Genomic DNA, 13204 nt, shown 5'->3' on the forward strand with positions numbered 1-13204 from the left:
TATAAAGTACACACATCTGAAACAAGAACGATACACAACCAGGATAAAGCACTTACAACAAGCCAACATGACAACTGAAATACCACAAAGTTATGGAAGTACATGTCAAGTGTAAATAAGTTAAACGGTACAATAAACATTTAACACTAATAAATTAAATCCGCAATTTATTAAATTTTACTGCAAAAAGAAACTGAAGCCTCCTAGAGCCATGCTTTTTTTGATAGAGAATGCATTTTTAATTTGGAGGTTCTTAAAGAGGCAAATAAATCACTAGGTAACAACAGTTCAGTACCATAGCAAATATAAAGTTAAAATACTGGAAAAACTCAAAAATGTGTCAAGTGTAAAATATTGTTTTAATGGCTGCACAATCAGTAAAAATGCAACATTTTATAATTAATTTTAAAATCGTTTTTGTTCCGACATAATCTACCATAAGTACCAACACGTTTCAGGCCATGAAACTGATAATCGGGTTTGTAACATTATTTTGTCCAAAAATATTGTGAAAGTTGTCATATTTTTTTCACCTTTAGGTCATTTGTAATCAAAACAATTGCAAGGGTGTAGAAACAAAATAATGCATTTCGAAGTTTATGAATTCCCTACCTTCTAAAATAATTGTTCATTCAAAATCACTTCAGGAATAAAGCTAACGTTTGACATTTGCAACGATAAATTGCCAATTTTTAAATTACATTCATGTGGATATTTTTTTTTTAAAGTTTCTGACCAACTACAGGCCTAAAATTTGAAGCTAAAGTGGAAAAACACTACTCAAATGTTCATCCATTTAATAACAAAGTATGTAGAATTTGCACTTGTTAATTGAATTTGGGGAAACCTTACAATGGAATACACACCTACAAAGTAAATGTGCATCCATTTATATTGTTTGGCGGAAGAAGCTCTTTATAAGAAGCTTAGAGTGGCTCTTAAAAGAGCCGTTTGGAGTCCTCTATAATCTGGAATTTACTTCTTGGCTGCCTTCTCGGTCTTCTTGGGCAGGAGCACTGCCTGGATGTTGGGCAACACGCCGCCCTGAGCGATGGTCACTCCACCCAAAAGCTTGTTCAACTCCTCGTCGTTACGGACGGCCAGCTGCAAGTGGCGGGGGATGATCCTGGTCTTCTTGTTGTCACGAGCGGCGTTCCCAGCCAGTTCCAGGATTTCAGCGGTCAGGTACTCGAGCACGGCCGCCAAGTAGACGGGGGCACCGGCACCAACACGCTGAGCGTAGTTGCCTTTGCGGAGCAGCCTGTGGACACGGCCGACTGGGAACTGAAGTCCGGCACGGGAAGAACGGGTCTTGGCCTTTGCTCTGGCCTTGCCGCCGGTTTTGCCTCTTCCGCTCATGGTGATAATTTTATGAGTTTGGAAAAACTGAGAGTGAGCTGGTCGGAGCTCAAGTCCTGCTTTAATAGGCGGATCATGCGCGGGAACTTTGAGTAGGACCAACCAGAAAATAGCATTTCAGTGAAGAGGGGAAGGGTATATTTTGGCGGCCAGTTTGAATGTAATGCCCCCCCTATTGACATAGCACTGGTGGGAGGCGTTTCTTCACAACTGAGCGAAACCCCACTGGACAGTGGCACCAATCAGGGCCTGCCTCTTTGTCTAGCGTCATGCATTCGCCCTCAGATTCCTACGCTTAAAAACGGCTGGTGCTCCTTTCTCCCCACTCGATTCCCTTAGAAAAGCCAAACCTCACCTAAGACCGATCATGGCAAGAACTAAGCAGACAGCCCGTAAGTCCACCGGTGGCAAAGCCCCCAGGAAGCAGTTGGCCACCAAAGCTGCTCGCAAAAGCGCCCCGGCCACCGGAGGCGTAAAGAAGCCTCATCGTTACAGGCCCGGTACCGTCGCTCTCCGCGAGATCCGCCGCTACCAGAAGTCCACGGAGCTGCTCATTCGCAAGCTTCCCTTCCAGCGTCTGGTCAGAGAAATCGCCCAGGACTTCAAGACCGACCTGCGCTTCCAGAGCTCCGCCGTGATGGCCCTGCAAGAGTCAAGCGAAGCCTACCTCGTTGGTCTGTTCGAGGACACTAACTTGTGCGCCATCCACGCCAAGAGGGTCACTATCATGCCCAAAGACATCCAGCTGGCCCGCCGCATCCGTGGTGAAAGAGCCTAAAGTAAACTTCCTCCACCGCACAACGGCTCTTTTAAGAGCCATCATCCACAACTAAATGATGATTTCCTCTATTGCCCAATCTAACATTCATGTACGAAAACGTTGCCGTTTAAACCCATATCCTATTCCAGTGTTTTTCAACCTTTATTGAGCCGGGACACTTCTGTGCCACACCACTAACCAAAATATTATAGAACGATTTTGACTAGTATGTTTAATTGATGATGAGGTTAGTTTTTAAGGTACTGACATATTTGCAGAAAATTATCCGTAATTGTTTAAAACAATTTTAAGAAGTGACCTTGGATAATATCCCACAGCATACCAGAGTGTCGAAAATCACTGCTCGATTCCACCATTATCAATTGCAAACTTCCCGGAGAAATGTTATTAAGAGGGTGTGGGTCGATACACTGAAAATAAATTGTTTGGTCAAAGAACAGTCAAATTCCAGCTCGTCAACAGCAGGATAGGGTTTTTTGAATCGGTCGTTCGAGTTTGCATGAGAACCTTTTTGTTGTCCTAGAAAACTCCTTGTACGGCCAAAGGATAGCGTAATAATAGTCTGGTCGCCTTGGTGCCCTCTAGAATCTAGAGAGATAGATCGATGCTACACCAGGGCAAGTGTAACCGCCAATCAGCAGCAGGATGGAAATGAAAACTGAGAAAGGAACACAATGATTATCTCCCTTCCAGGATGACCTGGCTGCAATGAATGTTGCAATACATGTTTTGTCAACATGAACCATAGTTAATTAATAAGCGATAGACAGCGTTTTAAGCTTAGATTTAAGCAGTTTTACTGAGGCCCTAATGGAGAACGCTCTCAAACATGCGGGTCTCTTCTGGGCTCTTGGGATTACTATATCAACCTATTCCGAGCAAAGGCTCAAGCAGGAACACGGGGTAATTCAATACAAAGCATATGAGGTGGCAAGTCCATGCATAATTTTGTGTAATACCATCAGGACCTGAAAATCACATCTTAACCTGCATTGGCTCCCTGTCAGTTTATCTAAAATCAGGGTATTTGATTAAACTTTCTTGTCTTAGTTAAAAGCCTTGCTGCGATATTTCCTACGAGTTGCAGGTTTTCGATGCTAGACTTAAAGAGACTGGAGAGTTACATTTCAGTAATTGAGGCGTATGTTGGGAAATAAATATTAAAATGTATCGTTTACCAAATTGTTCGAATTAGTTATCTGACTACATTCACCCAACAATGCGCGCATGTTTCTTAATGGAAAAGATGGACAAGAAAAGCAGACATATTCACACGGGGGCAGATTTAATTTCATTATTAATTTAACTAAGTGAACTCCATCGAATATGGCCGAATTAGTGTCACTTTAGTCTCTGTCAAGCCTTCCAGCCTTTTTTCTCTCTGCCCACGTCTTTCTGCAAGCTGGTGTGCTGGCTCCTCCCATGGGCTTCAGCACCTCAGAGACTAGCGTCCCGATGTCAGTGGTTCCTCAAAACAATGGAGAGCGTTTATCAAAACAATGCCTGCCGTCCTCATGGCCCCTCCGCGTCTGGATGTGCTGATTATTTTATCAGCCCCATGTCAGCTCCCGCCACTCCTGTAAACAACACTTCCTACCAGGCCTGGGTGCCCTGAACTTTCACTGCTCATTGAACTTAAGCCTACCCTGTGAAAATCTTCATTGCACTCAATAGTTAAATGTATAAAAACCTTCAGGTAACAAACGCATGAATTGTAAACTCAGCATAGGTGAATTTTTCGCCCCCCAAAAAATAAAACGGTTCAGCTTAACTGGACAGATTAGGGTCAAATTTGACACCAATATTTTTGACTGTGATATTCCATGTTTTAATATTTGAGAACAAGTCATGGCTTTCGGATAGAACAATAATTAACATTTCAGTCTTTACTGTGTTTTAAATTCCTGTTAACTCTTTTTAGAAATCCTTTATATTGTTTACAGTAATGGTCTATAAATATTTCGGTCACATGACAACCTGATATGGTTCTTGAGGGTTGATATATTTTATGTAGTGTTTGCAGTGGCATGCCATTAGATAGATAAATACTTTGTTCATCCCCGAAGGGAAATTCACATTTCCAGCAGCATCCCTGAGCTGAGAACAATCGAAAATAACAGTTTTACACTTTAGCCTTTACTAAAGTCTGAATGTCTTGAGCCTCCAAAAAAAAGAATAAAAGCCTTACATTAATATAAGGGATGAAAGCTACTGTAAGATTATTGGGTCAGAGTATGCCGTCACAATCAGATGAGATTTCCAGCCACATTAATCACATTCACTTAGTTTTTATAAATGCACATCACATGTATCCACATATTTTAGTGACATATTAACCTTCTAAATGTATTTATTCACATCAATGGTCTTATTCAACCTTGAAGTGAGAGTTCATGTTTTTTTTGCTTTGTAATGTTAGGTCTGAACTTTGAGTGTCCTTAATGCTGCATGTCCAACTTTATCACTAGAAGAGGGTCTGAAACATTCTGGCATGCCATTTGGGGGACGCGCACTCCTGGCCTCTTGGTGGAAGGGCACTTCCCTAATCAATTCGTTTTACTTTCATTCGGTTTTAAAATCATCATAAAACTAAACTAATGAATGTCCAGATTCTGTCTGGTCCCAGAAAAGAACAAAAGGCGAAAATTCAGAATGTCCTTCACCACTCACATTTCCAGCCTTGAAAAACGTTTGTCCTGCAGAAAAGTACATTTAAAAAAAAAAAAAAATGTTTGTTTTACTTCCCTCTTTTTCGAAGTAATCTCGTAAAACGAGTGCAAAGGCGTCACACCATAGGCCAAATTAATCATTAGTCTTACCAGTAATGTTGTGACAAGAATAAATCCCCATTTTTCCAGATGGCGGTAGCCCTTTGACCACTTTGTCCTCAGTCTTCCAGTTATATTTTTAGGCAACTGAAAATAAGGAGAAATAAGCTGCCGCTTCTAAGTCAAGTAGAAAGTTCTATAAAAACATTTTTTTTTCCTTCAATGAAATTTGTAAGACCTGCGTTCGCCCATTTAGCCTGGGGTCCGGCTTTTCCCTCTCATAATGACAAAACACTTAAGTCATTTTGTAAGAATGAGGCTACTTTAACCACACAAGGGAGCTTTACTCATGAGACCATAAAAGCCAAATACAAATGCTACAAGTACTGCAAATTTTACACGGAGAGTGGGTTTATTAAATGCGGTTCAAAACAGCCACATCTGGACATGTATTTATTCTTGAATAGCATTGCATCATAACGGTTTCTCGTGTGGCAGTCTACATTTTCTTTCCCTAACGGTCTGCCGAGATTAAGCGACTGTGCGTCGTAGTCTTCATTAAATGGCGGCCTCGGTGCCCTCAGACGCGGAGAGTCAAGACAACTTGCCGGGGAGAAGACGCACGGCTTGCTGATCCTCTCTGGATGAAATTGTGAATCTCACAGGTTTCACGGTGAAAGTTTCCTCTTGCAGAGTGTATGACCACGCTTTGTTAAATTGCCTTGGTCAAGAAGTCTTAATGTGTAAATCAGAACCAAGCCCTTATGTAAATTAGATAGGTGGCTCTTAAAAGAGCCTTTGGTTTGGGAACGTAATCCATTTACTTGGAGCTGGTATACTTGGTGACGGCCTTGGTGCCCTCAGACACGGCGTGCTTAGCCAGCTCACCGGGGAGCAGGAGACGCACAGCAGTCTGGATCTCCCGGGATGAAATAGTGGAACGCTTGTTGTAGTGGGCCAGGCGAGAAGCTTCGGAGGCGATGCGTTCGAAGATGTCGTTAACGAACGAATTCATGATGCCCATTGCCTTGGAGGAGATACCGGTGTCGGGGTGGACCTGCTTCAGGACCTTGTACACGTAGATCGCATAGCTCTCCTTCCTTCCCCTCCTCCTTTTCTTACCGGCTTTTCCGGCAGACTTAGTGACAGCTTTCTTAGAGCCCTTTTTAGGTGCTGGCTTAGCTGGTTCAGGCATCCTGATAATAGCAAGTACAGAGCTAGAGATGTGGAATGAGGTGATGAAGTAAAGGGGGGCTGTGTAATTGTAGAAGCCTCATGCAAAGACTGATGTGCCAGCGCCCCATTTTTATTTGCTCATACTGCCAATACGCTCACATAAGCGAATCTTCAATAAGCCTTTGTGGATTTGACGTGAAATGTTAGGTGGCGCCAATTTGAATTTAAAAATAGGCAAAAGTAGCGCCTTATTTTATAGTGTTTGTTACTGTAGATATTTAATATATCAATTTGTTCTCAAAATAATGTGAAATTATGAATACAATATAAAGTTAGCCATAGTGATGTGTCTTTGCAAATATGAGCCACATTTTTACTAATTTGAAAGAAAAAAACTGCGGTCTGTAAACAATCTTGCTTTGTTCATATCTGTTGCTGTGTTGTTTGCATTTACGCTCATTCTTATCAAAAGTCCAGCAATCATGCGGAGACAACATTGTTTGATTTATTTACGTGCTTCACCGATTGTTCTGAGACAAAACAAAAACATTGTGAAATTGGTTAGCTTATAAAAATAATTCACTGAGTATGTTGTCACTTAGGTTTTCCAGCGAAGAAACGGATTCAATATAACGTGCTTTCTACAAGTATAAACTGAGCACACACTGAGCCCAATCATGTGAAATACGGCTTGTATCCAAATGCAGATTACGCAGTTTTTCTCCGTTAATATTTCTTTATTTATTTAATGAGCCTAATGGATTCGACCTGAAAAGTCAATTGGTGCCAATTCGAATTTAAAATGATGAGAAGTTTAGCACCCGCTTGAATAGTGTTCATATAGTTTTACATGTAACCATAAAAACAACAGCCACAAATAATAACAGATTATCGAGATTGTTTCAGTCTAATTTTGTGTATGATTATGTTGAGTCAAATGGTGAGATGGGAAACCAAAATCTTATATTTAATATATGACTTCATTATAAGAGATAGGTATTAATTTATTTTGTTTCAATGATGATAACATGTGATTCGTTTAACAAATAATAGCTTGTTGTAATAACTGATAACATGATTTGATCAATGTAAAACGTTTGAACTGCCACGATAGGACCAAAATAAGCTCCGGCTTTTTTCAGTCAGCCATTTTCACCATTTTTTTCTCAAATGTTTATCAAAGTGTTTGATTTTTAAGTCTGAGTATCTTTGTGTATAATGAACAAAGGATACAAAAAACTACCACTCAGCCAATTAGCCAATTAGACCAATCAGCCAATCAGCCAATTAGCCAATCAGCCAATGCTTGTCGCAGCTAGGTTGATAGACATGGGATATAGAAAACTCCACTTGTTTAGTTTTTTTAGTAACCTGATACATATTATCACTACAAGGTTATTGTTAAAAAAATAGTTCACTCTTTTCGTACGTGGAACATAATTTTACATGATCTACATTTGTAAATATGTATTAACTATGTAATCATTTGTGGGAAAAAAAAAAAAAATATATATATATATATATATATATATATATATATATATATATATATATATATATATATATACCAGTATATTCAGAAGATCCAGCTTTTTCGACTTTTTATCATTTGGAAAATTCTTGAAGGTGGCCTATTAAAAAAATAACTTAAAAATGTGTGTGTGCGTTCCCTACGTCTTTTTTTAGAACCAGTTGCTATTCGACCAATCTTGCATTCATTTTGTTCATTTATATCTAGTTAATGTGTAGCCAAGCCTGTGTTAGAGGGGCTTTGATATCTCTGCATTTTTAAGATCCTAGTAAATGTATTTTAAGTACATTGTTTGATACATTTTTTTTCTTTAAGTACAACAAATATTTTCTAAAAACCTCATTTTGTGTCCACATACATGAGAGCCACGCTTCTGATGAAAACAAAACCTGAACTTTTTGACTAACATGAATGATAGTAAGAACATTTTTCTCCTCCGGGTTTTTCGGTTGTTCTGTGCAATTTCTCTATAGTTTCAATTTAAATACGTTAAAAGGTGAATTGAAAAATACCATAATATTCCGGGCTATAAGCCCCAACACACAAGCCTCCAGATGAAACGGGACACAAGAAAGCAGCCATGTCACTCGGTTCAGGGTGACACAACACACTCTTCTGTTCAACAGCAGGGCCCGACAGCTTTCAGTGGTTTACCCCTGCAGCATCATACGGGTGCCCTGCCCATCCCTTAGAACATGTGTAATTATCCCACTATCCTTTGACAACACCTCTCCACTCATTCCTATCACCAACAAGAGCTCTAGCTTCCTCTAGATTTAGACCGCTTTCCTGCAATGCACTCATAACACCATCCATCCACGTCAATCGCGGCCTTCCCCTTGGTCTCCTTTTATTTACTTCTGCTCTGTAGATCCTCTTCAACATTCACTTCTCATCCATCCTCTCCATGTGTCCAACGATTTTTTTAATTGTATTTTTTTTTAATTCACTATTATATAAATTGTAGTTATATTTAATCGTTTTTGTTTGGTGGGGCAGATGAAAAGCCTGATAGGCCACATGAGGCCCGTGGGCCGAAATTGTCCATCTCTGATCTAATTTGTGCAATGCATCTTTTTTTGACCCAGGTGTATCAAAACTCAATTTACTGTGGAGCGGCTAGAGCTAGGATCTAGGTGAGGTAAAGCCGACAAGTAAACCTTTGACCCAAAAATATTCCACTGTTCTCAAATAGCCTGAATAAAACACTACACAAAACAAATAGATATTTTAAAAACATCAATATTTAATATGAAAAGCAATCACAACAAAAAAGAAGACAATGCATACTAACTAACCAGCAGCTGTTGCTGTATCAGTGGTGATTTTACCTCTGAAAAGTGATGGGTCCCGGGGACTCGCATGCTCAAAAATGTATGGGTCCCAACAGAGATCTATGGGTCCCCAAAATTATCAAGTTATCAAGGTTGAAATTGTAAATCAGCGACAAATATATAATACCAATCTATATATTCATTCAGTTTTAATCATCACAGTTTATTGGTAATACAAATCAGTTATCACCTCAAGATTTTTCAGTTCACAACAACATTGTACATTATACAAAATGATATTTCTGAAATAATTATATTAATCTATATTTTCATTCAGCTTTAATCATCACAGTTAATTGGTAATACAAAGCAGTTATCACTTCAGATTTTTCAGTTCACAAAAATATTGTATACTATACAAAATAATATTGCTGAAATATTAGTCTATATACTCGTGCAGTTTTAATCATCACAGTTAATTGGTAATCCAAAGCAGTTATGACTTCAGATTTTTCAGTTCATATATTCTTCGTGGTTTGCTGTCCCGCCACAGTTGCAATGCCTTCTCAAGTCCAACCCATTACCATCCTCCACATTGTGTAACCAGAAATATAATTTAGTCAATCTTGGCAGAAGAGTCATTTTCTTGCTCGTAGTATTCTTTTGTTTATTTTCTTTCGTCAAATTGTTTTTTCAACACACATGTTTTCGTTGCCGTTTTTTCGTGCCGGTATTATTGCCGTTGTTATCACTTTCTGCATTACGTTTCGACTTATTATTGACACTGAAGAAATTACCAATTTTGTGTTGATTTGCACCTAATACAAACTGTTTTTTGGGAGGCATACTTAACCTTCACCCTCCAGCCTTTTGTGACTCAAAATAGAAAGGGGAAAAACCCTAGGAAACTTCACAGGACCGGTGAAAAGGAAACACTGAATGAAAAAAATAAAGAAAAAAATAAGACATACAATAAAATAAAAAACAAGGATAAAAGACAAAATTAAGAAAAGAGAAAGGATAAAAAGAAATGAGGAGGAAAGAAGAAGAGAAGAAACATAAAAGGAAAAAAAAAGGACGGCACGACGGATGAGTGGTTAGTGTGTGCGAGTGACTTGTCTGTCCCTGTGTGCCCTGTGACTGGCTGGCAACCAGTTCAGGGTGTCCCCTGCCCACTGCCAGAAGATAGCTGGGATGGGCTCCAGCGCCCCCGCAACCCTACTGAGAATAATAGGTGCAGATAATGGATGGATGAAGACAGGAAAGGGGAGACAAAAGACATATAGGAAAAGGAAAAATAAGACAGTAAAAATGCATGTTATGTTTGTTAGTAGGAAGCCGACAATGATATATCATCTTACGTCAATTTTTTAATTTTTTTTTAAACTGTGAGTATTTTTAAACATGTAATTTTATTAGATAATTATTTTATGTGTGCCTTTTTCACATACATTTATATATTTTGATTTTTTTTTTACCAGCACGAGGTGTCTAATGCACTTCCTTCATTCTTGTTCCTTTAGTTTAAACTACCACATTAAGGCAGGGGCCTCATACTATCATCCTGTGGGCCACAATTGGATCCAGGGCCATGAGTTTCAAACTACTGTACTCGTTCAACCGGTTTACAAACTTGTCAAGCCAGGAAGAAAAGGCGTGTCTATGGTAAGCTGTCTGTAGTGCCACGCATCGAAATTCTGTGGCAACTGTTCGTGGAGTTTAATCAAGGTGTAAAATATGTTCGAAGGAAAAATGGGCAATGATCGCATGGATTTTTTCGGTTGGATTAGTTTTACTATTTAATCATCTTTTTTATTTTTTGATAACCATATTATTTATTAATGTTTAAATGCACTTTATGCTTATGCATACATTTTATCGATGTATGTACTTCTTATTATTTTCACTTGAGGCCTCAATGTATCAATCAATTCAGTGGTTGAACTTTCTCAATATTGTTTTTAAGTGGTGTCCGGAAAACTGTTGCCGGGAAGCCTCGTGTCTGCCCTAATCTTATCATACCATTGGCAAAATTCAGTTCGATCCAGTTTTAGCAAATATCACCCTCTGAATCTTTAGCGCTACGGCATGCCCTCTTATTGAGGAAAGGGAGAAGGTTTGGCAGAAATTGGCAAAAGTATATATTATATATTGTTAGGAATTAAGTATATTAAAAAGGTACCGTTTACCAAATTGTTCGAATTACTTATCTGACTCCATTAACCAAACACCACCTAACAATGCACGCTAGTTCTTTTTGCAAAAAGATGGTAAATGGTCTGCATTTATATAGCGGTTTTCAAGTCAATGAAGACCTCCCAAAGCGCTTTACAACGTGCTTCACACTTACCCATTCACACACACACACTCACACACCAATAGTGGCCATGCAGCCATGCAAAGCGCCGACCTTCTTATTGGGGGCATTAGGGATTCAGTGTCTTGCCCAAGGACACTTCGACATTAAACACGGAGGAGCCGGAAATTGAACCTGTGATCTCTTGATCCCAAAGGCTCTACCACCTGAGCTAATGCCGCCCTAAGATGGACAAGAATAGCTGATATTTTCACACGGGGCAGATTTAATTTAACTAAGTGAACTCCATCGAATTAGCCGAATTAGTGTCACTCGAGTTTCTGTCCACCCTCCTCTCTCGATCTTCCCTCTCGATCTTCTCTCAACCCACGTCTCTCCGCCAGGTGGTGTGCCGGCTCCTCCCTTGTGCGGGCCAGGAGCGTTCCTGCGTAATGAAGGCCCCTCTTGCGTCAGGAAGCGCTGATTATAATATCAGCCCTTCGTCCCAGTTCCTACTGTTTTCTGTTAACATCATCCTCCACTAGGTTGCAATGACCTGCCCACAGCTCAGCCGGTGAATATATTTTGCATTTAAATGTAATTTGTATTTGATCGTACAAAATCCCTTATAGTCAAGTGTATAAAATCCTTCAATATATAAAAAAATCTTTTTAATATATATTTTGTTTTTTTCTGTGCAGCAGGGTTGCGGGGGTGCCGGAGCCCATCTCAGCTATCTTCGGGCCGTGAGCAGAGGACACCCTGAATTGGTTGCCAGCCAATTGGAGGGCGGCTTCCATAATGATTAAATAAAATACTAAGAACGTTGCTTCTAAAGAAACTGTTGTACATGTTGATTTAACTGTGAAAAGTAAAAGTGCATTTGCTTTCTTTTAAGTCTGCTTTCCTGGACAGCATCATATAAACTTGTTCTAATTAATGTTAACAACATAAACTAGAAAGTTGCATTGATTTAATATATTTTCCGTTTTATTTCAATAATATTCTATAAAGAACACACGTGTATGGCCAAAAGAGGACCATTCTGCTAGCTGTTAAATGATTTATTTTGAATCAGGGGTGTCAAAGTGTAATGGACGAACCCCTAATTACTATTATCCCCTCCCCCCATGTTAAACAAAAATTAGATGCCTTATCTTATATCCAATGAATCTTATTCAACCAGCTGAAAACCTAGAAAACGCCAATATGACCTGATAAACGAAGCAATGTTTTGTTATGGGGTTTTCAGCAATATTTCATTTTCAACAGACAGAAAAGACACATATCTTTATTACTCTGTAGGTACGTGTACTGCATATAGCTGCTAAGCCAAGGAAAAAAAAGGACCAGATCGAATTTAACATACACAATTTTTGCTGAGGTACATGATTATTTTTACCTAAAAGAGTAAAATCTACCATATGCAGTAAAAAACATTCAAATCGGCATCTAAAAATGTGATACTTTTATGATGTGAAAATGAGAGACTAATCATTTTTCACACACAACTTATGTGTCCGATTGTTCCCCCTTGTATAACAACAGTCTTCTTTCTACAAAAAAAAAAAACAACATGGGTGATTTAAAATTTATACAATTTTGGTTGAAGGAGACGAAGAGTGTTATCAGAAATTAATAGACCCAAGTCATGTGTGTTTGCTTCCCTCTCAAAACTTTGTCTCTTTAGAAAATTAACATCTGAATTTTCCTTTTTGAGGTTTGGAGCCGTAGATGAACATGTTCCTTCACATATAAAACACTTTATGTGTAATGTCGTGCAACGTTAAGTCATTTTATATAAGGGATTAGCAAGGAATACTGTAAAGTACCACTGCTCACACCAGTGTAGAGGTGATTTTAGTAAGCTTTGCTAAAGAAACCCATGACATAAATTATCGTTAAACAGCTTAAATGTGTTATAGAACATGTTTGCTATCCATTCGGATTAGCTTGGGTATTTGAAATGCGTAAATGTCGATTTTTTTATCATTTGAAGTGAGGGGAGAAAACACAAGT

The 13204-nt window shown here is 39.0% G+C and overlaps 3 protein-coding genes across 3 annotated transcripts; 1 reads left to right on the forward strand and 2 right to left on the reverse strand.

The window, feature by feature from the left end:
* Positions 1-975: 975 nt before the first annotated feature.
* LOC148350966 (histone H2A-like) lies at positions 976-1359 on the reverse strand. Its single transcript, XM_088319732.1, has one exon. It carries the CDS (start codon positions 1357-1359, stop codon positions 976-978), a length of 384 nt encoding a protein of 127 aa, XP_088175858.1.
* A 367-nt stretch (positions 1360-1726) lies between these two features.
* LOC148350967 (histone H3) lies at positions 1727-2138 on the forward strand. The gene has a single exon (XM_088355944.1). It carries the CDS (start codon positions 1727-1729, stop codon positions 2135-2137), a length of 411 nt encoding a protein of 136 aa, XP_088212070.1. The 3' UTR covers position 2138.
* A 3118-nt stretch (positions 2139-5256) lies between these two features.
* On the reverse strand, positions 5257-6125 carry LOC148350968 (histone H2B 1/2). The gene has a single exon (XM_088319733.1). The coding sequence runs from the start codon at positions 6101-6103 to the stop codon at positions 5729-5731; it is 375 nt and encodes a 124-aa protein (XP_088175859.1). The 5' UTR covers positions 6104-6125; the 3' UTR covers positions 5257-5728.
* Positions 6126-13204: the final 7079 nt, after the last annotated feature.

This window comes from Urocampus carinirostris, chromosome 16 (assembly GCF_059441175.1).
Source record: "Urocampus carinirostris isolate Australia breed hairy pipefish chromosome 16, RoL_Ucar_1.0, whole genome shotgun sequence".
Lineage (NCBI taxonomy): Eukaryota > Metazoa > Chordata > Actinopteri > Syngnathiformes > Syngnathidae > Urocampus > Urocampus carinirostris.